We start from the raw sequence: 22301 nt of genomic DNA on the forward strand, positions 1-22301 counted from the left end.
AAAAGCAGTAATAACATCAAAGTACTCTGCTTTCCGAAGGATACGGTGTCTGATTTGGAAAAAAGAAAATTGTGGCTGCACACCCAACTGTGAAAAATATCATTCTGCACATTGGATTTAATGACATTGAAAAACAACAATCAACAGAGTTGAGAGAGGACTTCAACAAACTCTTTGAAACAGTCAGCTCTGTGAATGCTGAGGTTTTCATCAGTGGCCCTCTGCCCCCGACCGGGAGAGGAGCGGAGACATTCAGTAGACTGTTCTGGCTCAACAAATGGCTCTCAACTGCATCTCTTGCTCGCCCAATGCATTTTATTGACAATTTCCGCTTTTTCTTTTTTTCTTTTCTTTTTAAGACAAACGGACTTTGCCTAAATAAGCTGGGAGCAAAGCTATTCATCACCAACATGTCTTACTGCCTGCGTCATCCATCTGTCGCCAAGGACAAGAGACGAGAGGAACCAACAAAGAGGGAAGACGAAACACAGATTATCAGAAACGTCGAAGGAGGACTGAATGTGGATCCCTCCCCCACCCCCCCCAAATCTCCATCCAGGTCTTCATCATTCTCCCTCCCTCCAATAAACCTTTCTCTCCCCTCCTCCCCCTTGGAGTTCCAAGAGCTACCCCCACCTACCCCCCGCCCTTCTCAGATTATCAACAACGTCGAAGGAGGACTGAATGTGGATCCCTCCCCCACCCCTCCCAAATCCCAATCCAGGTCTTCGTCATTCTCCCTCCCTCCAATAAACCTTTCTCTCCCCTCCTCCCCCTTGGAATTCCAGGAGCTACCCCCACCTACCCCCCGCCCTACTCAGACCCCCTCTCCCAAGGCTGCAACTAAGTCACCAAAACTCAAGACCCCCTCTTCCAAAGCTGCAACGAAGTCACCAAAATCCAAGACCCCCTCTTCCAAAGCTGCAACTAAGTCACCAAAACTCAAGACCCCCTCTTCCAAAGCTGCAACTAAGTCACTAAAATCCAAGACCCCCTCCTCCAAAACTCTTCCCTTATGGCCACCTCTTCCCTTTTGGCCACCCCCTCCCCACCCTGACAGCAGCCCTGAATATTACTGAGACAGAAAAGGGTTCAGCAGTAGACCGCATTATCAGCTGGACCCAAGGTCGCCTACATCAAAACATGGCACCTTCTGCATTCCTGTTGTGACTACTAAGAGAGTAAACATTGGGAAACTTGAACACACTGCTAACCTAAACAATCTCATTCCTGTTCTCTGAAAATCAAAGTCAACCTCAAAGCCTGTCAATAACACCATCAGGATGGGTCTGCTAAATGTAAGGTCTCTTAATAACAAATCATTTTTAGTCAATGATTTTATTACCACTTCTAAACTTGATTTTATGTTTTTAACTGAAACATGGCTAGAACAAAATAACAGTGCAAGCATTCTGATCGAGACAGCACCCCCCAACTATAATTTTATTGATGTTTGTAGATCTGGGAAAAGAGGTGGAGGGGTTGCTGCTATATTTAAAAATACATTTCAGGGGAAACAGATGTCCCTTGGTGTTTTTCCATCATTCGAATATCTTTGTGCTGTGTTGAAATGCTCTCCCAGAGTTCTCCTGTTAATTATTTACAGGCCACCTAAATATTCGTCAAATTTTTTCGATGATTTTACTGAATTATTGTCTAGCATCTCCACTGATTTTGACTGCCTAGTTATAACTGGTGACTTTAATTTTCATATTGATGATTTGAATGACAAGGGTGCAAAATAACTTTTTAATATTCTAGACACATTTGACCTTTCTCAACATGTGAAAGAGGCACACCAGGGACACACCCTGGACCTGATTATCACAAAAGGTCTCCATGTTTCTGATGTTTTTGTGACTGATCCTTCATTGTCTGATCACTTCTGTGTTTTCTTTAATATTTCTTTCATTCCTGACACACAAACAGAATCAAATAAGGTCAAAAAGCGGTACATCAATGAACATGCCAATGTACTCTTGGCCATTTCCTCGTTACCACCTCTAAACCCATGTCATGCTGATGATCTTGTAAACATCTTTAATTCCAAAATTCTGAATGTCATAGATGTCATTGCACCTGCTACGGTTAAAACAATTTCTGGTAAGCAAAAGGCACCCTGGAGAAAAGCTGCTGTTGTGACAGCCCAGAGAAGAGAGTGCAGGAAGGCTGAACGAATCTGGCGGAGTACTAAACTTCATATTCACCATGACATCTATAAAGAGAGCCTCCGGGCCTACAATTTAGTCTTAAAAAGTGCGAGAGAAACATACTTCTCCAATATCATAAACAACAACACTAATACACTCGGATTCAGGAGGAACAATGCGGTTTTCGTCCTGGCCGTGGAACACTGGACCAGCTCTATACCCTCCGCAGGGTGCTCGAGGGTTCATGGGAGTTTGCCCAACCAGTCCACATGTGTTTTGTGGACTTGGAGAAGGCATTCGACCGTGTCCCTCGTGATATTCTGTGGGAGGTACTTTGGGAGTACGGGGTCGGGGGCCCTCTGCTAAGGGCTGTTCGGTCCCTGTATGACCGGGGCAGGAGCTTGGTTCGCATTGCCGGCAGTAAGTCAGACCTGTTCCAGGTGCATGTTGGACTCCGGCAGGGCTGCCCTTTGTCACCGGTCCTGTTCATTATTTTTATGGACAGGATTTCTAGGCGCAGCCGTGGGCCGGAGGGGATCTGGTTCGGGAGCCACTGGATTTCATCCCTGCTTTTTGCGGACGATGTGGTCTTGTTGGCTCCTTCGAGCCAGGACCTCCAGCATGTCCTGGGGCGGTTTGCAGCCGAGTGTGAAGCAGCCGGGTTGAGGATTAGCACCTCCAAATCTGAGGCCATGGTTCTCGACCGGAAAAAGGTGGCTTGCTCCCTCCAGGTCGGGGGGGAGTTCCTGCCTCAAGTGGAGGAGTTTAAGTATCTTGGGGTCTTGTTCACGAGTGAGGGAAGGATGGAGCGTGAGATTGACAGGCGGATCGGTGCAGCGGCTGCAGTAATGCGGTCGCTGTATCGGTCCGTCGTGGTAAAGAGAGAGCTGAGCCGAAAGGCGAAGCTCTCGGTTTACCGGTCAATCTACGTTCCTACCCTCACCTATGGTCATGAACTTTGGGTCATGACCGAAAGAATAAGATCCCGGATACAAGCGGCCGAAATGAGCTTCCTCCGCAGGGTGGCGGGGCGCTCACTTAGAGATAGGGTGAGGAGCTCCGTCACACGGGGGGAGATCGGAGTAGAGCCGCTGCTCCTCCACATCGAGAGGAGCCAGTTGAGGTGGCTCGGGCATCTGCATCGGATGCCCCCTGGACGCCTCCCTCGGGAGGTGTTCCAGGCATGCCCCACCGGGAGGAGACCCCGAGGAAGACCCAGGACACGCTGGAGTGACTATGTCACCCGGCTGGCCTGGGAACGCCTTGGGGTCCTCCCGGAGGAGCTGGGGGAAGTGTCTGGGGAGAGGGAAGTCTGGGCGTCCCTGCTCAGGCAGCTGCCCCCGCGACCCGGTCCCGGATAAGCGGAAGATAATGGATGGATGGATGGAACAACACTAATAAGGCGAAAACCCTATTCGCAACTGTTGACAGACTGACCAACCCCCCAACACAAATACCAGCTAAACTCCATTCCACGCAGAAATGCAATGAGTTTGCATTCTTTTATACTAATAAAATTGAAGGCATCAGACGCACCATCAATATCTCAAACAAAAAAGTTGGATCACCACCCTGTTCAGGCAAAAGTAACACAGCAATGATGGCAAGCTTTAATGCCATAGACTCTAAAACTCTAGTGGAAACGGTGACAAATCTAAAATCATCCACCTGCTGCCTTGATGCTTTACCTACCAACTTTTTTAAGAATGTTTTTGACTGCCTATCAATAGACGTATTGCAAATAGTTAATAACTCCATTCAATCAGGCAATTTCCCAAAGGCCTTCAAAACTGCAGTCATTAAACCTCTTCTAAAAAAGCGGAGCCTAGATGCCTCTATTATCAACAACTACAGACCAATTTCAAATCTACCCTTCATAAGTAAAATAATTGAGAAAGTTGTCCTCCAACAACTAAATCACTTCCTGGCTTCAACTGGCTGCCACAACAACTTCCAGTCAGGATTTCGACCTTTTCATAGCACCGAGACGGCCCTTATTAAAGTTGTAAATGACATCCGTCTTAACACAGACTCTGGCAAAACTTCAATATCAATGCTATTAGACCTCAGTGCTGCATTTGACACTGTCGACCACTCAATACTCTTGGACAGGTTGGAAAACTGGGTGGGGCTCTCAGGCACAGTCTTAAACTGGTTCAAGTCATATCTACAAGATAGGAACTATTTTGTTTCCATTGGCGACTTTGTATCAGTACCTACCAATGTAACGTGTGGAGTCCCCCAAGGTTCAATCTTGGGGCCAACTTTATTCAACATCTACATGCTCCCACTAGGACAAATCATGCAAAATAATAACATTGACCACCATTGCTATGCCGATGACACCGCCCCATAGATCTTCTGTGCCAGTGCATTGAGCAAGTCAAAGACTGGATGTGCCAAAACTTCCTACAACTAAATGAGGACAAAACTGAGATAATTGTTTTTGGTGCTAAAAAAGAAAGGTTTAAAGTAATTCAACACCTTCACTCTCTGTCCCTGAAAACCTCAAACAAAGCCAGAAATCTTGGGGTTATTATGGATTCTGATTTACATTTCGACAGTCACATTAAATCAGTAACAAAATCAGCCTACTATCACCTAAAAAATGTAGCAAGACTTAGAGGGCTCATGTCAGCTCAAGACTTAGAAAAACTTGTACATGCCTTTATTACTAGTAGGCTAGACTACTGTAATGGTCTCCTTGCAGGTCTTCAGAAAAAAAACTGTCAGGCAGCTACAGCTTGTTCAGAACGCTGCTGCTAGAGTTCTTACAAAGACCAAAAAATGTGAGCACATTACACCAATTCTTAAATCCTTACATTGGCTCCCTGTATGTCAGAGGATTGATTTCAAAATCCTCCTGCTCACATATAAATCACTACATGGTCTAGGACCGAAGTATATCACTGATATGCTCCCACTACATAAGCCTTCTAGACCACTAAGATCTTCTGAGACCAATCTGTTAGTGATTCCCAGAGTAAACAACAATCACGGGAGAGCATCATTTAGTCACTATGCAACAAATGGCTGGAATAAACTTCCTGAAGATGTAAGACTTGCCCCAAGTCTGACCACTTTTAAAACTAGACTGAAAACTTTTATGTTCACCATAGCTTTCTGCTAAATCCTTTAATGTCTGCACTGTTTTTAATTATTGCAAATATGTTTTTATTCTATTTTCTTTCTGTAATGCATTTTTAAAATTTTTATTATTTTCTTTTAATTCTTCTATTTTTTTTTCTTTTTTTTTTCTTCTCACTTTGTTTTATGATGTGAAGCACTTTGAGTCTGCCTTGTGTATGAAATGTGCTATACAAATAAAGTTGCCTTGCCTTGCCTTGCTTAAGAAAGAGCGAAAGCAGCAGGGGGACCCCCTGCACTGGCTGTCCAGTACAGAACTTTAATAGACCATCACAGCTGGGCAGTGGCCACCCTTTCGAGACTACTGCAGACTGGAGGGGTCTCCACATTGGGCCAGGTGGTAGAGGTGGTCGGCGCCTGCTGGAGAACCCTACTAGACTGGCGAACAAACTGGGACTAAGATCCACCAGGATTAGCAAAAGACTCAACCACTGGAAACACAAACTGACTGGTCAAAACATCTTGCTTTTAAATCTGCATGTGAGAATGACCACAATTACGGCTGGAGTGTACAGCTAAGAATGAACCAAAGTCAGGTTTAGGGTGAGCAACAGAGGGGTTTCTTTATTTACCCATTAAAGCATCCTGTATCGATACATCAGGCCCAAGCCAGGTCGTCAAAATGGCACCTATTTATAGGGTGTCGCAGCTAATGACCCTAGAAGAGTCCATCCGCTGGGGTCCACTGCCTACCCACATGTTAACCCACCCTTTTTATTTCTATATTTCCACCACATAATCACTAACCTATATCGCACCCTCATGTACCTCTACTAACAAAGAAAATACACATATCCACTCCCTAATCCATTTACATACACACATCAACCACCCACACCAATTTACACTTGGTTGTCCCCGGAACTATAAAAGCAGTGTCCGTTTCCTGGGGAAGCCTTTTGCCTGCACACCCTAAGGACAAAGACTTGGTGAGTACACAATACACTTGACACAATACACCTTAGCTTATATCCTTGTAATAATAATTCACACATTTAATATGACCATTTAATATGACCATTTAACCTTTATGTCCCTCTGCTCTAGATGGAGCTGCGTGGCCCACACAGCACCCCCCAGCAAACCAAGAGCCGACCAAGGACAGTAAACATGGTGACAAACATTCAATAAATACGGCAAATATATCCATACAAAATGTGCAAAACAATGCGTTAAAATGTACTGTGCAAATCTCCAATAAAGTTTACATCCTCCTAAAGTGTGTGTGTGCAATTATTAAAGTGCATAGTCCCACTCAGTCCAGTGTTGTTTTATTAAAAGCCAGGCGACGGTGTGCTCTCCGTCACACTGCATCCTCTGTATTTAGCTGGACTTTTACATTGTCACACTCCAGCTAGAGCACTGAGGTCAGCAAATAAACTGCTGCTGGACCCTAGAGGTTTTTAAGCCCTTATTAAAGACCCACCCTTTCTTCTTGGCTTTCAACCCAGGCTGAGCAAGACACCCGTTTACTGTATTTTATGTTTTTTTCTTCTTGTATTGTCTATTGAATTCTACAGCACTTTGGTCGACCGATGGTTGTTTAAAATGTTCTTTATAAATAAAGTTTGAGTTGAGTTTAAATCTTTCTCAGATGGATCCATGGATACTGAGGACCCTGTTTCCTCCAACGTCCTTGCTCTGGATTTGAAAGACTGCTCTGGTCCTCTTTTAGGACCAAGACACCTGGTTTCCCTGGAGGGGTCCCATGGAAAAAGCCTTTACAGGCTAGTGAATAAAACGCTAAACAGGAAAAAGCTAAATGGGCAGTCTGACTACTTGAGTCTGGACCCGGTACCCAGACCTCTGTGGAGATCTCTGTACCAACCTCCACTGTGTAAGAATAATGGGGAGTTGCAGTGTAGGGTGCTCCATGGGATCATGGCAGTGAACTAATTTGTGTCAATCAACAGTCTGTCAGCACTCTTTCTGTTTTTAGTTTTTCTTACCTGTTTTAAAGAGGCTTTTAGCAAGCAGGTTTTTATTTGTGGTTTTAGATAAACTCACCAGCATAAACAGAAGAGCCAACTTCTAAACTTTCTTTTAGGGCAGGCCAGGATGGCAATGCATGTGAGCAGGGAGAGGATTAAGGAAAACCTCCATGTTCAGACTCTTGGTTGACTTTAGCTTCTCCAAAACAGCAGCTGACCTGGTTTCTTATCTCTGGTATTTCCAGAATGCTCTGTGGTCTGTCTAATCAGCAGAACGTATTTTTGCTGTAACGCGGTAATGTAAGGCATTACACACAAAAGAGAGTCATATTTTACTCGGTACAATTCTCAGTAACGCGCGTTACAATGCATTTTAAACCGAAGTCAATTGGTGTTTTTTTTTTATACAAATTCGCCGTCACCGCTAGATCTAAAGAGGATGGTATTACAATCTGCCCGAATATTTACTTCCTCCTTGCTAGCGGAGAAGATGACGGCAGCAGCAGAGTCGGACTCGACTTTCGCCAGATGGGCATACGCTCATTATTTTAATTTTGTCAGAGAAAAGGATACGAAAAACCTTGTAGTGAAGTGCACTTTGTGTTCGAGACCAAAAGATCTCTCTACCTCACGAAGTAGCACAAGTAATTTAACGAAACATCTTGCGAGGTGCCACGCTAACATCAAGCTAGTAACCAAAAGAAAGCAAACTGAGGATGAGAGTGGAGAAAAAACTAAACAACAAAAACTGACATTCTCCCATCCTGCGATGCTTGAACCTCAGGAAGTGAGGAGACTCGTGGCACAGTATGTTGTCGAAGATATGCTGCCCCTTTCAACAGTGGAGTCTCCATCTTTTAGAAACATTGTGAGCAAGATCCCTGTCCAGGCTAGCAACGACAAGGTAAGCTTCTATCACTGCCTCAACAGGTTAGTCCAACTGGGCTATAGACATAAGGTCAATCTCTATCACGTCAGTCTGTGTCCACATAAACATACAAAAACCCTAGCGCTACTGAATTTTAGTGTTAAGGCGGGTCCACACCGGACCGAAAATCGGCGTCTTTGAGAGAGTCGGCGTCCGTGACATGAGTCTCCTTGGTGTGGTCGCTCGAATCGGCCCACGTCGGCGTTCATTTCAGCCGATTCAAATGTGTAATCCGCCATTCGAGTCGGCCATATTAAGTAGCCCAACTTCATTTACCGACGTGAGTCGGGCAGTCGGTGCAGTGTGGACCCGCCTTTAGTATACAAACATTTTGGGATGCACGGCCGGTTTCTGCTCCATTAACAGATTTAGGCTACATTGAAAATCAATGTGTGTTTCAAAAACTTTCAATACAATGTACTGTAGATGCATTATAGGAATGTACTGTCCCTGTTATATAGAGGAAGTGACCATGCATGTTTAATCACATCTTGGCTACATCAAACAACACTTATTTAGTCCACTCAGCATAGCATGTGTTTGATATCTGGCTATTTTTTTATTTATATTTTAAAACTGCATTTCATTAGCTCTGTAGCTGTACTCTGCTAAATGACAATAAAATTGAATCTAATCTCATCTATTTTCAGCATGTACTGCCAAGCAGAAAGACCTTCGCAAAGGACTTGGATAAGGCATATGCTGTCATGGCAAAGGAACTTAAAAGGACCATTGAAGAACAGCACCACGTGTCCACCACCGCTGATATTTGGAGTGCAAATAACAGAAGCTACCTCGGGGTGACTGTGCACTGGATTGATGGTGAAACTTTGAAACGGAGGAAGGCGGCAATAGCCTGTAAACGATTCAGGGGTCGACATACATTTGATAAAATTGCTGCTGAGATCGAGGACATTTTCTCGGAATATGGCCTTACTCACGATAAAGTCACTGCATGTGTAACTGATAACGGGAGTAACTTTGTGAAGTGCTTCAAGGAGTATCAGTATGTTAAGTCTGAAGAGGAGGAGGAGTTGGAAGATGGCGAAGGGGAAGTAGAGTTTACAGACCTTCACAGTGTACTGCTTACTGCTGAAGACGAAGATGCCCAGGCTGGGCTTTGTGTACTGCCTCCCCACCATAGATGTGCAGCCCATACACTCAATCTAATTGCGAACAATGAGGTTAATAAATGGTTGGAAACCAATCCAGAATCAAGAGCGGTGTACCGCAGTGCCACAGCCAAATGTTCAGCAATGTGGACAAAGACGAGCCGCTCCACAGTCGCATCAGATTGTCTGGAAGAGGTTGGTGAGAAAAAGTTGATTGTCCCCACAGTAACACGGTGGAACTCATTCTATGATGCCTATGCACGAATTACAGAAATGCCCCTCATTGACATAAATAATCTCTGCACGCAGTTTCAGATTAAATGTATGACTGACAGGGAACATCAGTTTCTCAAGGAATACTGTGCAATCATGAAGCCTTTCACAGTCGCATTGGACATCCTGCAGGGTGAGGACACTTGTTTTTATGGGACGCTTCAACCCACGCTAGAGGTTCTTATGGCCAAAACCTTAGCAATGAAAAATGGTTTATTGCCAATGATGACTGGGTTGCCTGAGGTTATTGTGGGAGCAATCAAAACTCGCTTTGCTGCTACAATTGATTCCAAAGCTGCGCTACTGGCTTCCGTCTCACTGCCCAAGTTCAAGCTGCGCTGGGTAAAAGAGGAAACCAGGAGAGACCACATCACTTTCCTCCTTAAAACGGAGTGCCGCTCCCTTCCAACGGAGGAGCCTGCAGCCCTGATTCCTGATGCCCCTCAACCTGCCATGGTCACTCCAAGTGAGGAGGACTTTTTCTCTTTTGATGAACAGGTCAGTGTCTCGGCTGATGCACCCATGTCCGTCGAAACAGAGGTCACGTCTTACTTGAATTCTGCCCCTGTGATGGAAAGCCTCCATCGGTTTCCAAGAATTAAAAGAATTGCTCTCCGTTACAATGCACCTACACCATCCAGCGCACCAGTCAAAAGACTTTTCAGTCTTGGGAGTCTTGTGCTCACTCCAAAGCGAAACCGTCTTGGAGATGTGCTATTTCAGCGCCTTCTTCTGTTGCGCTTTAACAGGTATTTTAGTGAAGTATGCAGTGAATAGGATAGCTCCCCACCATAGAACAAGGCTATATAAGTTAATTTTACCAGCCTTGTTTGGCTATTTTTTACCAGCCTTGTTTTGCTGCATGCTACCTCTGTTTATTTATTTGGCAGTAACAGGTGCTCTGTTTAGACTTTTTTATTTCCATGTTTTCATATAGCCACTTTCATTTTGAAGCACTTTGATTGTCATTTGTAAGTTTGAAAAATGTGGCTATCCCCACAGAAGCAAAGTAACAGGTGTTCTGTGTAGACTTTTTTATTTCCATGTTTTCATATAGCCACTTTCATTTTGAAGCACTTTGATTGTCATTTGTAAGTTTGAAAAATGTGGCTATCCCCACAGAAGCAAAGTAACAGGTGTTCTGTTTAGACTTTTTTATTTCCATGTTTTCATATAGCCACTTTCATTTTGAAGCACTTTGATTGTCATTTGTAAGTTTGAAAAATGTGGCTATCCCCACAGAAGCAAATTAACAGGTGTTCTGTTTAGACTTTTTTATTTCCATGTTTTCATATAGCCACTTTCATTTTGAAGCACTTTGATTGTCATTTGCAAGTTTGAAAAATGTGGCTATCCCCACAGAAGCAATAGCCATAGGTCTAGCTTCATTATGCTGTTAATTTATCTGTGAATAAAAGAAATAAAGGGATAGAAATGTAAAAAGGGTTGTGTATCTTGTCATGACTTTTTTTTTTTTTACAATCTACAGTAGTAGGCTCTAGCTCTATTGATTTCAATATGAATACCTAAAGTTACAGTATTTTTATTGTAAAATGTATTTACATTTACATTTAGGTCATTAATGTAGAGTTGAGGTGAAGTCTGAACAGGTGAGTCTTGAGCCTTTTTCGGAAGATGGCAAATGACTCTGCTGTCCTGATATTGGTCGGGTATGTATTGCACCATGATCCATAACTGACATTATATTGTACTTCTGTTAGCCTCAGTCATAATGCCATACATACCACATCACCTCCTGCTGTGTAATGAACTGCATTGAACACAAGAAGATCTATTGAGAACACCAAATCCATATTTCCTTTTATTTTGGCGAAAAGTAATGCAAAAGTAATGTAAAAGTAGTGTAATGCCTTACAATTCAAAGACAGTAATATTGTAATGTAACTAATTACTTTGAAATGACAGTAACAAGTAATAAATAATGCATTACACTTTTGAAGTAGCTTGCCCAACACTGATGATGTGAATTATTCTGTCTTTCCTGTCTGTGTCTTTCAATCTGCGTCTGTTTCTCTGTCTCTCTTTCTCTCTCTGTCTTCGTCTATCTCTCAGGATCCTAACGTTTCCTAACACTCTGAATGTTGAGGACACCAGGAAGGCCATCAGCATTGCCTTTACCAAGTGGAGCGATGTGTCCCCGCTTATATTTACTGAGGTTACCGACGGCAACACCACTGCTGACATCACCATAGGTAGGTAGACAAGTTCAAATGAAACAGAAACTAGGGGTGTCAACGTCTACACGTGTAAACGGGTACACGGATAATGAATCATAACCGTTTACAAAAATCAATAACCGTTTACACGTCATTTTTCATCCTCATTTATTTCTCACCAATATATACGCCTATAGTATTTTTAGGGGTGATAATGTTGCCTGAAAGCTTCAGATAATAACATTAACTAACTATACAATTAAATGTTACCACGAGTGCAGTTATCCGCATTCAGGGCTATTCAATTGGCGGCCCCCGGGCTGGGTCCGGCCCGCAAAGCAATATTTACTGGCCCGTTTAGTGAAAAAAAAAAAAAAAAAAATGCTAGCCGTGTAGTGGCCGATATGAGCTGCCCTCTCTCATCTCCACGCAGCGCAGTGGAGACTTGCTCCTTAAGGCACAATCCTCACCACGCGCCCCCGCTAAGTTCTTCTTCGTGTACGCGCTTGATGTTGTTCTGCGACATCACCACAATGTCGCTTTCTACTTTGAAAACTCAGAAAGTTGACACTGTATTTTGATAAGCTGCTGCACTCTTCAGACTTGTGGTGTGAGCGAAACTGGACCGGTACTTTTATAATAAAAATGCGGCTGTGTCTCTGACCAAAATCTGCTGCGCTCGCGCTGCCTGCTCGCATAGATATGCTCGTATTCACATGCGCTGATGCAGGACGAGTGTTGACTAGAAATACATGCAGACGGCGCTCCTTCAAAACAACATCAAGCCATGCGTGTGTAGTAGGGATGTAACGATGCATCGTGACACGATTAAAAATCGGTACAAATGTGTGACGATTCGCACCGGTTGACAGAAAAAATTAATCGCGAATGCTATTTTTAGAAATAGGTTACGTTATCTTAAAAAAAAGTCACTGGTTGGTGATTCTTTTGTTCGACGTCAAGTCACCTAACTTACGTCACTACGTAGGTACAGGGCACAGAACGAGGGAAGACATGGCAACGGTAGGCAACAACTTTGAAATAGAGGATGCACCAAGTGGTTTTAAGTCACCTGTGTGGCTGCATTTTTGATTCCCCATATACACAAATACAACCGGTGAGAAATGGACAGACAAAACCAAAACAGCGTGTAAATATTGCAAGAGACTGCTAACATATACCGGCAACATGAGCAACATGCAGCAGCATATTAGCCGCCACCACAGTGAGAAGCAAAGTAATGTTACGCCACCTCCTGAGGGAAAATTGCCGAAGGGGCAAACCACCCTGACGAGAGGCTTTGCATCTCCTCTCCCCCATAACAACGCAAGAGTGCAAGGAATTACCAGGGCAATTGGTTATTTTATTGGAAAAGATTTTAGTTGAAAAGTGCTTTCGGCTGTTGATGAACACGCTGGAGCCAAGATACCACATCCCGTCACAACAGCACTTCAGCAAGGTGGTGGTGGCCAAACTCTACCAGGAGGTAAGAGCTCATGTGGCTGAGGATCTCCGGAGGGCTGATACTGTGTCTATCACAACTGACGGGTGGACATCTAGAGCCACGCAAAGTTATATCACTATAACTGCTCATGTGATCAATGCCGATGGGGAGTTGGCTGACTTTGTGCTTCAGACACAACCTCTTTTGGAGTCACATACTGGGGCTAACATAGCTGAAGTGCTAAAGGAGGCGGTGGCGGAATGGCAGCTGGAAAGGCAACAACAAGGTATCGCTGTAGTCACCGACAATGCGAGAAACATGGATGTGGCAGTGAGGGAAGCCGGGCTGGCACCGCAAAATACAGTTGAGTGTAAATTATGCCAGGCAAAGTTGGCTTATAGTAACAGCACGGGATCCATGCGCAACCACTTACAATGGCTTTGATTTAATGGGATTAGGAGGCAGTTGAATGGAAACAGAACCCTCTAGTGGTTATATGGTGCAACTGCGATAGAAAGAGATCATAAATTTAAACGTGTAACCGTGTACATGTCGGATAGAAGCCTCGTGTACACGTGTAGAAAAAATTGTAAACGTTGACACCCCTAACAGAAACCATTGAGCAACGAGGCGAACGTGGTTTTATAAATGTTCAACGTGTTTATTTGGGTGCATTAGGTTTCTACACCTTTAACCACACTGACTGCTGGTGGTCTCCTCTCCACCCATGTTTCGATGGTCTGAATGGCGAGCTGGCTCACGCCTTCCTGCCGCCAAGAGGAGAGATCCACTTTGACAACCATGAGTTCTGGATTCTCGGCAAGTCCAGGTTTAGCTGGAAACAAGGTACTTATACTGCAGAATAAGTGATAGTAGTACTACAAGTATTATTCCAGTGAAGTATGATTGTTATCAGGCCTGTTTGAGACAAGTCAGACAGATGTCGCAGAGTGCATTGGATGATGGGTAGTAAGTCTCTCTGACTTGCCCTGGAAGCTCCTTGATTATGTGAATGTTGTGGGAACAAGACAGGTACAGTCTTCATAAATGCTGATATGCACGTTTATATATTAATATAACAATTTGTTACTTCAATAGTTCAAAAGTTCAAAAGCCTGATCTAGGCTAATGTTAGTGAGAGAGAGAGAGAGAGAGAGAGAGAGAGAGAATGTATCTGATGGTGAGTATGAAGTCAGCAGTAATATTACAGTGTGCATGTAGCAGTGCATTGTGGGTACCGCTTATTTGTCGGTGAATACACAACTCTTCTATATTTGTGAGGAGTCTCAAATTAAGTTCCTGTGTCTTGCTGTCAGCTGATAAAGAAAGTGAAGAAGGTTAGCCCTGAAGTTAGCAACAGGTCTGGCTGCTCTGGCTCAGGAACATTAAAGGTGGCCTGACATTTAAGGTGGACTAGCTCTATTTTTCTTTAAGTGACAAGCTGCTCCTCTGTGTCCCTTAGCTTTTTTTATCTTTAATATTTCTTTTAAATGTGTAACTGATAGCAGGTTAAACAGTTATTAATATCTCTACTGCAAACAACTTTTTTTATATCAGGAAAACACAAATGTTACTTAGTACTCATCAGTACTCGGTATTGGCAAGTCCTGAAATGTAAGTATTTGTACTTGGTCTGTGGCATGGGTGCATCCTTATTCCTCAAGGCTTCAAATTCTGGTGCATATGCATGTTTTGTCATTTATCTTTCTGTTTCCACAACAATCCATCCATCCATCCATCCATCCATCCATCGTCTACCGCTTATCCTGTATTCAGGGTCACAGGGGGGCTGGAGCTGATCCCAGCTGACATTGTAGAGATATGTAGAGATGTAGCGACAGACAGGTAACTGCCAGGCCTGGACAGTTAGAGGACTCAGGTGCAGAGGTTGAACAGCTCAGGCAGATCTTTATTTGAAAACTTCCCTGGAAAGAGTGAGAACAAAACAGGCTACGAAAAACTTGGGCTACAAACTGAGAACCATGAAAGCACTGAAAAACACTGAACCCTTACGGGAAAAAGATAACGAAAAATCACTCCCTAAGGAGGCAAAGAAAAAGGCTGAGAGCTACACTATGCTATTTCCTGCGCCTATTTCCTACACTATGCACATTTCCTGCGCCTGTGCGCCGTTTTGTTTGGACGCCAGGGGAAACTGCTCCCCTTTTAGTTTCTTTTATCCTTGCTACTCTTATCCATTTTTATTTTTTATTTTATTTTTTAGCTCGTTTTTTATACCACGCTTTTTTATCAGGCTTGCATATTTTAATGACCGGACGGCAGGATCTCTATCAAGAACCGCTCTCTCCGTCTGCTGCTGCGGAAGCTGAGGCCCTGGCAACTATGCCTGCCATGCCCTGTGGAGACGGTGAGCTTTTAAAAAAGGCGTATAAAAAGATAACAGACCTTGAGGAGGACATCCGTCGGCTCTCAGACGAACTACAGAAAAAGGACTCACTGCTGACTAGCTTCTCCTCCCGTCTTCCTGTACTGACCAGTTTTTTAGCTGCCGACCATTCCAAAAAACAATCCACCACAACCCTGCAGGACACAGTAGTGTGGGATCCATCCAACGGTTGCCAGCCCTCCTGCTCAACCCCAAATCATGGGCTAACCTGGGCTGAGGTAGCAGTCCGGGGACGTAAGAGAGGCTCGGCCGGGTCTGTCTCTCCGCCCCCCGTTAACCTCTCCAACCGCTACACTCCTCTGGCCGACGACGACCCGGTCCTCCCAGCTGATGGCCCCGCGCCTCCTCTCCTGGTCCGAGTCCCAGCAGCAACGCCTGCCGACCCAGCGGTTCTCTCCGCGCCTCCTCCTCTCTTGGACCGGGGCACACCTGTACTACCTGCGGACCCCGTTGCCTCGCCGGTGTGGAGCTGCGACGATGAGGCCCGGGTGGCTGGGGAATTCACAGGGGAGCCACCTCAGAGGCCTTCGAACCGGACCTCCTCCGCCCGGCGCAAGATCCTGAAGGAGGCTGTGCTCCGCCGCTCCGGTCGGTTTCCTCACCCGGACCCGGCGGGGAATCACACTCCAACCTCCGATGCCACTGGCTGCCAGGTGAGCCAGAAACCGTCACCCCCCCGCCCCCTTTTTTCGCCCACCACATTAATAATTGGAGACTCAATAATTAAAAACATCCGCTTCTTCAATGCCGCAACGCATTGTTTTCCCGGAGCCACCGTCCCCGGCATACTGGACAAACTCCCAGCACTGCTGAACTCTCTCGGGCCCTCCATCCAACGTGTCATAGTGCACGTTGGATCAAATGATGCAGGTAGAAAGCAGTCCGAGCTGACCAAAACTGATTTTAAAGATCTTTTTAAGTTTTTAACAAACTGTGGAAAGTCCGTTTTCATTTCCGGTCCGATTCCAACTCTGGCCCGCGGAGTAGAACGTTTTAGCCGAATCCTCAGCCTCAACACATGGCTCCAGTCCTCCTGCACTGCCCACAACTTAGGTTTTATCGACAATTTTAATCTGTTCTGGAATCGTTCCTCCCTTTTTAGAGCTGACGGGGTTCATCCGAGCTGGCTAGGTAGCAACATTTTAACAGACAATATCCTCTATGCTGTCCAATCTGACACACGTGCGTGACTGTTGACCTGCCACGCCCCCCCGGTCCCCGACAAGTCTTCTTCGCCGCTCATACACGCCCCTCCCTCAGTGACCCCAGTGGCACAGGACAGTATTCATACCATCCCAACCATCATCTCACATAGACAATTGAAACCCAGGACTGTTTTTAGATCAAACTGTGTTTTTAACATTCCGATTGGAAAACGCGATGAGCGCACGTTCAGCACGTTCAGACGTTAAATTGGCTGTGCTGAATGTGTGCTCTCTTTTAAACAAGTCTTTTATCATAAATGATATCATTTTAGACAATAACCTGGACAGCATTTTCCTTACGAAGACATGGCTTGGCACTGATGCACCTGTTGTTCTCACTGAGGCTTCCCCACCGAATTTTAACTTTTTATTTTCAACTAGGGGGTGCAGAAGAGGGGGCGGCACTGCTTCAATTACAAAGAACAATATGAACACTAACGAAGTAGTTTTTAACAGTTACTCTTCATTTGAGTACCATGCCTTCGTTTTTAGCAGCCCACCTATTCTCTGTATAACAGTCTACCGACCACCCCAGTACTCCACTTCATTCATCAGGGAATTTTCAGAACTTTTATCAATTATTCATACCACTTTTAACAGAATTTTAATAACCGGTGATTTTAATTTACACGTGGACATCTCCTCAGACTCACTGTCTAGAGACTTTTTAAACCTTTTACACTGCCTTGATTTTAAGCAACATGTGACGCAGTCGACCCACAGCAGAGGGCGCACCTTGGACCTGGTTATATCTTATGGCCTGTCCATTGGTGCGCCCTCTGTTGTGGACCTGGCTGTATCTGACCACTTTTGTGTGTTTTTTACAATCACCAGTTTTAATCAGCGGGAGGCCCCGGTGAGAACAGTGAAGAAACGCTACCTAACTTCTGAAGTGGCTGCAAATTTTATTCAGATATTACAAAGCACTCCTGCCGAAATTTTACCAGCACCCTGCGATTTTATCACTGACAATTTTAACAATAAGATAAAGTCAACACTGGACTCAGTGGCTCCACCTTTTATTAAAACAATTAAAACAAGACCTACACCGCCATGGAGAAACGAGGACATTAAAAAACTCAAAAGGGAATGCAGGAGTGCTGAAAGGAGATGGAGGAAATGCAAGTTAACTGTTCACTATGAAATTTTACGTCAACACCTCAAAATTTACAATAACGCAGTCAAACAAGCAAGAATCTCCCACTTCCAAAAATTGATCACTGATCATAAAAATAACCCCAAATTTTTATTCTCCACAATCGATCTTTTAACAAACACAAATTTTAAAAAATCCTCTAAGACCTTTGCAGACCACTTCAGAAGAAAAATCAATGACATCAGATCCAGTCTTTTATCCCAACAGCTTTTAACACCTGGATCATTGCTTTTACCTGAGGAAACACTGGAGAGTTTTGCCCTGGTTGATGCGAGGACACTTGGTCGAGTTTTCTCCCAGGTAAAGCCCACAACCTGCCTTTTAGATCCAATTCCCACACCGTTTTTTAAAACACTCTATGGATTCTTTGAGGAACAGCTGTTGTATTTGGTGAATTGCTCTCTTCAGACGGGTGTCTTCCCCACCTCCTTTAAAACGGCGGTGGTGAAGCCCCTTCTGAAGAAGAGTGATTTAGACCCCAATGTCTTAAATAACTACCGGCCTGTATCCAACTTACCATTTTTAAGTAAAATTTTGGAAAAACTTGTTTTTAATCAAGTAAATGATTTCTTAAACTCAAACCATATTTTAGAGACTCATCAGTCTGGTTTTAGGAGGAACCACAGTACAGAGACAGCACTTTTAAAGATTTTAAATGACATCAGGTGTAATTTAGATAATCATAAACTCACAGTCCTGGTACTACTGGATCTAACCGCCGCCTTCGATACAGTAGACCATCACATTTTATTAAATAGACTGAGGAACCTGGTCGGCCTCTCTGGTACTGTTTTTAACTGGTTCACGTCCTACCTTACTGATCGAAGTTTCTTTGTAAGTATGGATACATGTTCCTCAGAAACCCATAAGATAAAGTGTGGGGTTCCCCAAGGGTCAATTTTAGGTCCAACTCTTTTTAACCTTTACATGCTTCCCCTTGGGGACGTCATCAGGAGACACGGCATCAGCTTTCATAGCTATGCTGACGATACGCAACTGTACATGGCTGTGTCTCCTGATGACACAGGGCCAATTGATGCCCTTTTTAACTGCATTGTAGACATCAAGTCATGGATGGCAGCAAACTTCCTACAGCTCAACCAGGAAAAAACAGAGGTTTTAGTCATTGGTCCTGAAGGCCAGAGAGAGAAACTTTTACCAAAGTTACAGGATTTTAAACCCTCAAAATCTATAAAGAATCTGGGTGTGATTTTTGACTCTGAGCTCACTTTTATTCCACACATCAAAAACATAACAAAGATAGGTTTTTACCATCTTAAGAATATAGCCAGAGTCCGCCCGTTTCTCTCTCAGGCCAGTACGGAGGTGCTGATGCATGCTTTTATCTCATGTCGTTTAGATTATTGTAATGCCCTGCTCTCTGGTCTTCCCAAAAAGAACATGTACAATTTACAACTACTACAGAACTCAGCCGCACGCGTGCTGACGAGGACCAGAGGGCGGGAGCACATTACACCAGTTTTAAATCGCTGCATTGGCTCCCTGTGCGCTTCAGGATCGATTTTAAGGTTATTTTACTAGTTTTTAAATGTCTTAATGGTCTCGGGCCTTCTTATTTGTCTGCACAAATTTTACCCTATCAACCCTCGCGGACCCTGAGGTCCTCCGGTGCTGGCCTTTTAACCATACCACTAGTCAGAACCAAAACACACGGGGAGGCGGCATTCAGTTACCATGGCCCCCCATTGTGGAACAGCCTGCCGGAGAACCTCAGGGCCGCAGAGAATGTTGATGTTTTTAAAAAGAGGCTCAAGACCCACCTTTTCAATCAAGCTTTTAATTGACTTGTTTAATTCCTTTTATGCTTCTTACATTTTTTATTATTATTCTATTTTATATTATCTATTTTAGCTTATCCTGCTTTACTGTTTTATATATTTTATTTATTTTTATTGTTTTATTTATTGGGTCTATTTTACTTTATTTTATACATCTTTATGAATTTTACTGTTTTTGTTGTTTTATTGTTTTATTCCCTCAGATTTTAGCTTCTACCTTTTACCTTATTTTACTGTTTTAGCCCCTCGATTTTCCAGTGTTTCCTCCTGGGGGCCTACCACACCGGGAGTTGTTTCTGGTCCAACGTTGGGGGTGCTGTCCTGTGGACGGCCATGGCCCGGGTGGTTGGAGAGCTCTACACCGTGGTGTGGAGCCTCCTGTCTGCCTGGGCTGGGGTGGTCCCTGTGGCGGCGCCCCCTGCAGGCATGGACCATGATTCCTCTCGGTGTGTACGGCCCCCAAAGGTAGCTTCTTCCTCACCTCAGATCTCGATGCCCAGCCATGTCTCCTCAGCAACAGTTAGTGTTTGTGTGTGGGTGTGTATTTGTGTGTGTATGTTTATGTGTGTGGGTGTGTATTTGTGTGTGTATGTTTATGTGTGTGGGTGTGTATGTCTCTGCGTATATCTGTCTATATATTTGTGGGGGTGGGAGGTTTTGGTTTCGTGGTGTTCTTTGTTGCTCACATCTTGTTTTGTTTTTGTTTTGTTCGCTTTTATTTTTTGTGAGGCACTTTGTGCTACTATATGTATGAAAAGTGCCATATAAATAAAGTCTGATTTGATTTGATTTGATATGAGGGAATACACTATTAACTTTACGAAAAGAAACTCACTCCAACGGAGAAAAAAGACAAGGCTAGAGATAGACATGTAACCAGTCTATCACAGGGCTGACATGTAGAGACAGACAGGTAACCAGTCTACCACAGGGCTGACATGTAGAGACAGACTGGTAACCAGTCTATCCCAGGGCTGACATGTAGAGACAGACAGGTAACCAGTCTATCACAGGGCTGACATGTAGAGACAGACATGTAACCAGTCTATCACAGGGCTGACATGTAGAGACAGACAGGTAACCAGTCTACCACAGGGCTGACATGTAGAGACAGACACGTAACCAGTCTATCACAGGGCTGACATGTAGAGACAGACAGGTAACCAGTCTACCACAGGGCTGACATGTAGAGACAGACAGGTAACCAGTCTATCCCAGGGCTGACATGTAGAGACAGACAGGTAACCAGTCTATCACAGGGCTGACATGTAGAGACAGACAGGTAACCAATATATCACAGGGCTGACATGTAGAGACAGACAGGTAACTAGTCTATCACAGGGCTGACATGTAGAGACAGACAGGTAACCAGTCTGTCACAGGGCTGACATGTAGAGACAGACAACCATTCACACTCACATTTACACATACGGCAATTTAGAGTTTCCACAACAATATACAGATAAAATGTTTTTTCCCCCGGGTTCTATGAATGGTAATTAATCATAATTAATCAGGATTAATCCACAGCTACCCTGTGACTAATCTGATTAAAATGTTTATGGGCCCTCACCATGTGGGAGAACAAATAAGCAGCCTGTATTTTAAACTGAAGCCTAAAATATGAGGCCAACACCCAAAATTAAAGTCTGGACAATAAAACAAAGCAAAAATCCCGCCAGAACACAGAGGCTCAGTCAGGTGTGAAGTTTCAGGTGGAACTGAAACTATGAATTTTGATTGGACAAAGCCCACTGGAGCTCAGTCACTCATTTTTTCCAGTGTAAACTCTACTGAGACGGAAAGGGGTGACAGAATTTTTCGCCTCTGAGACGCCAACAGAAGTAATCACAGAGCCGCATCAGAGGCGAGACGACAGACGACACGCCACCGGAGCATTTAACAAGCTCAAAACGTAGATGCGCTCATACGAGGCCACCGTTGTACGCAAGCAGTAAATGGGAGAGTTAGTTTGCTAGGTGTTCATCATGTGACTCTGCAGGTGTTTATCATTAGACTGCTGGTGTTGATCATGTGATCCGCAGGTGTGTGGCTGAACGACCTGGTCCAGGTTGCAGCTCATGAGATTGGTCACGCTCTCGGTTTGTGGCACTCCAGAGATCCTCAGGCTCTGATGCATCCCAACGCCACGTACACCGGCCAGAGGAACGTTGCCCAGGACGACGTGTGGGGCATCCAGAGACTCTACGGTAACACTTCCTATCGTTGTTTCACAATAAAGGCATGGTGTTCACACAGTTTCATAATGTTTAAACAGAAAACAGGCTGCTGTTAAATATGATACTTAAAACAAAATTATAGTCTGAATTCTTGAGGTAACAACGTAAATATTCACTAGCAAGGACCACACCATCAACGAGATGCGTTTAAGGATTTTATTGATATTGAACGAAAAAGACGTGTCGAAGATCTCAATTCTGGATGTGGAACGTTGTGGGGCTTCTGTGGAGAATCAGCCGCCGCTCCCGGGCGGCGACGGACCCCCTCATGGACCTATGAAGGAGAGGATAGAAAGAAGAGCAGGGAGAGAAAAATGGGGTGGGGGGGAGGG

General features: G+C 44.3%; 1 protein-coding gene across 3 annotated transcripts in view; it reads left to right on the forward strand.

Moving 5' to 3' along the window:
- Positions 1 to 22301, forward strand: part of mmp23bb (matrix metallopeptidase 23bb) — a 48728-nt gene that overhangs the window by 14567 nt on the left and 11860 nt on the right. For all 3 annotated transcript variants that reach the window (XM_084019995.1, XM_084019996.1, XM_084019997.1), the window contains 3 exons: positions 11615 to 11754; positions 13841 to 14008; positions 21775 to 21939. In XM_084019995.1, the coding sequence (XP_083876121.1) occupies positions 11615 to 11754; positions 13841 to 14008; positions 21775 to 21939 (473 nt within the window). The remainder of the gene's footprint in view (positions 1 to 11614; positions 11755 to 13840; positions 14009 to 21774; positions 21940 to 22301) is intronic.

This window comes from Eutrigla gurnardus, assembly GCF_963514095.1.
Source record: "Eutrigla gurnardus genome assembly, chromosome: 10".
Classification (NCBI taxonomy): Eukaryota; Metazoa; Chordata; class Actinopteri; order Perciformes; family Triglidae; genus Eutrigla; species Eutrigla gurnardus.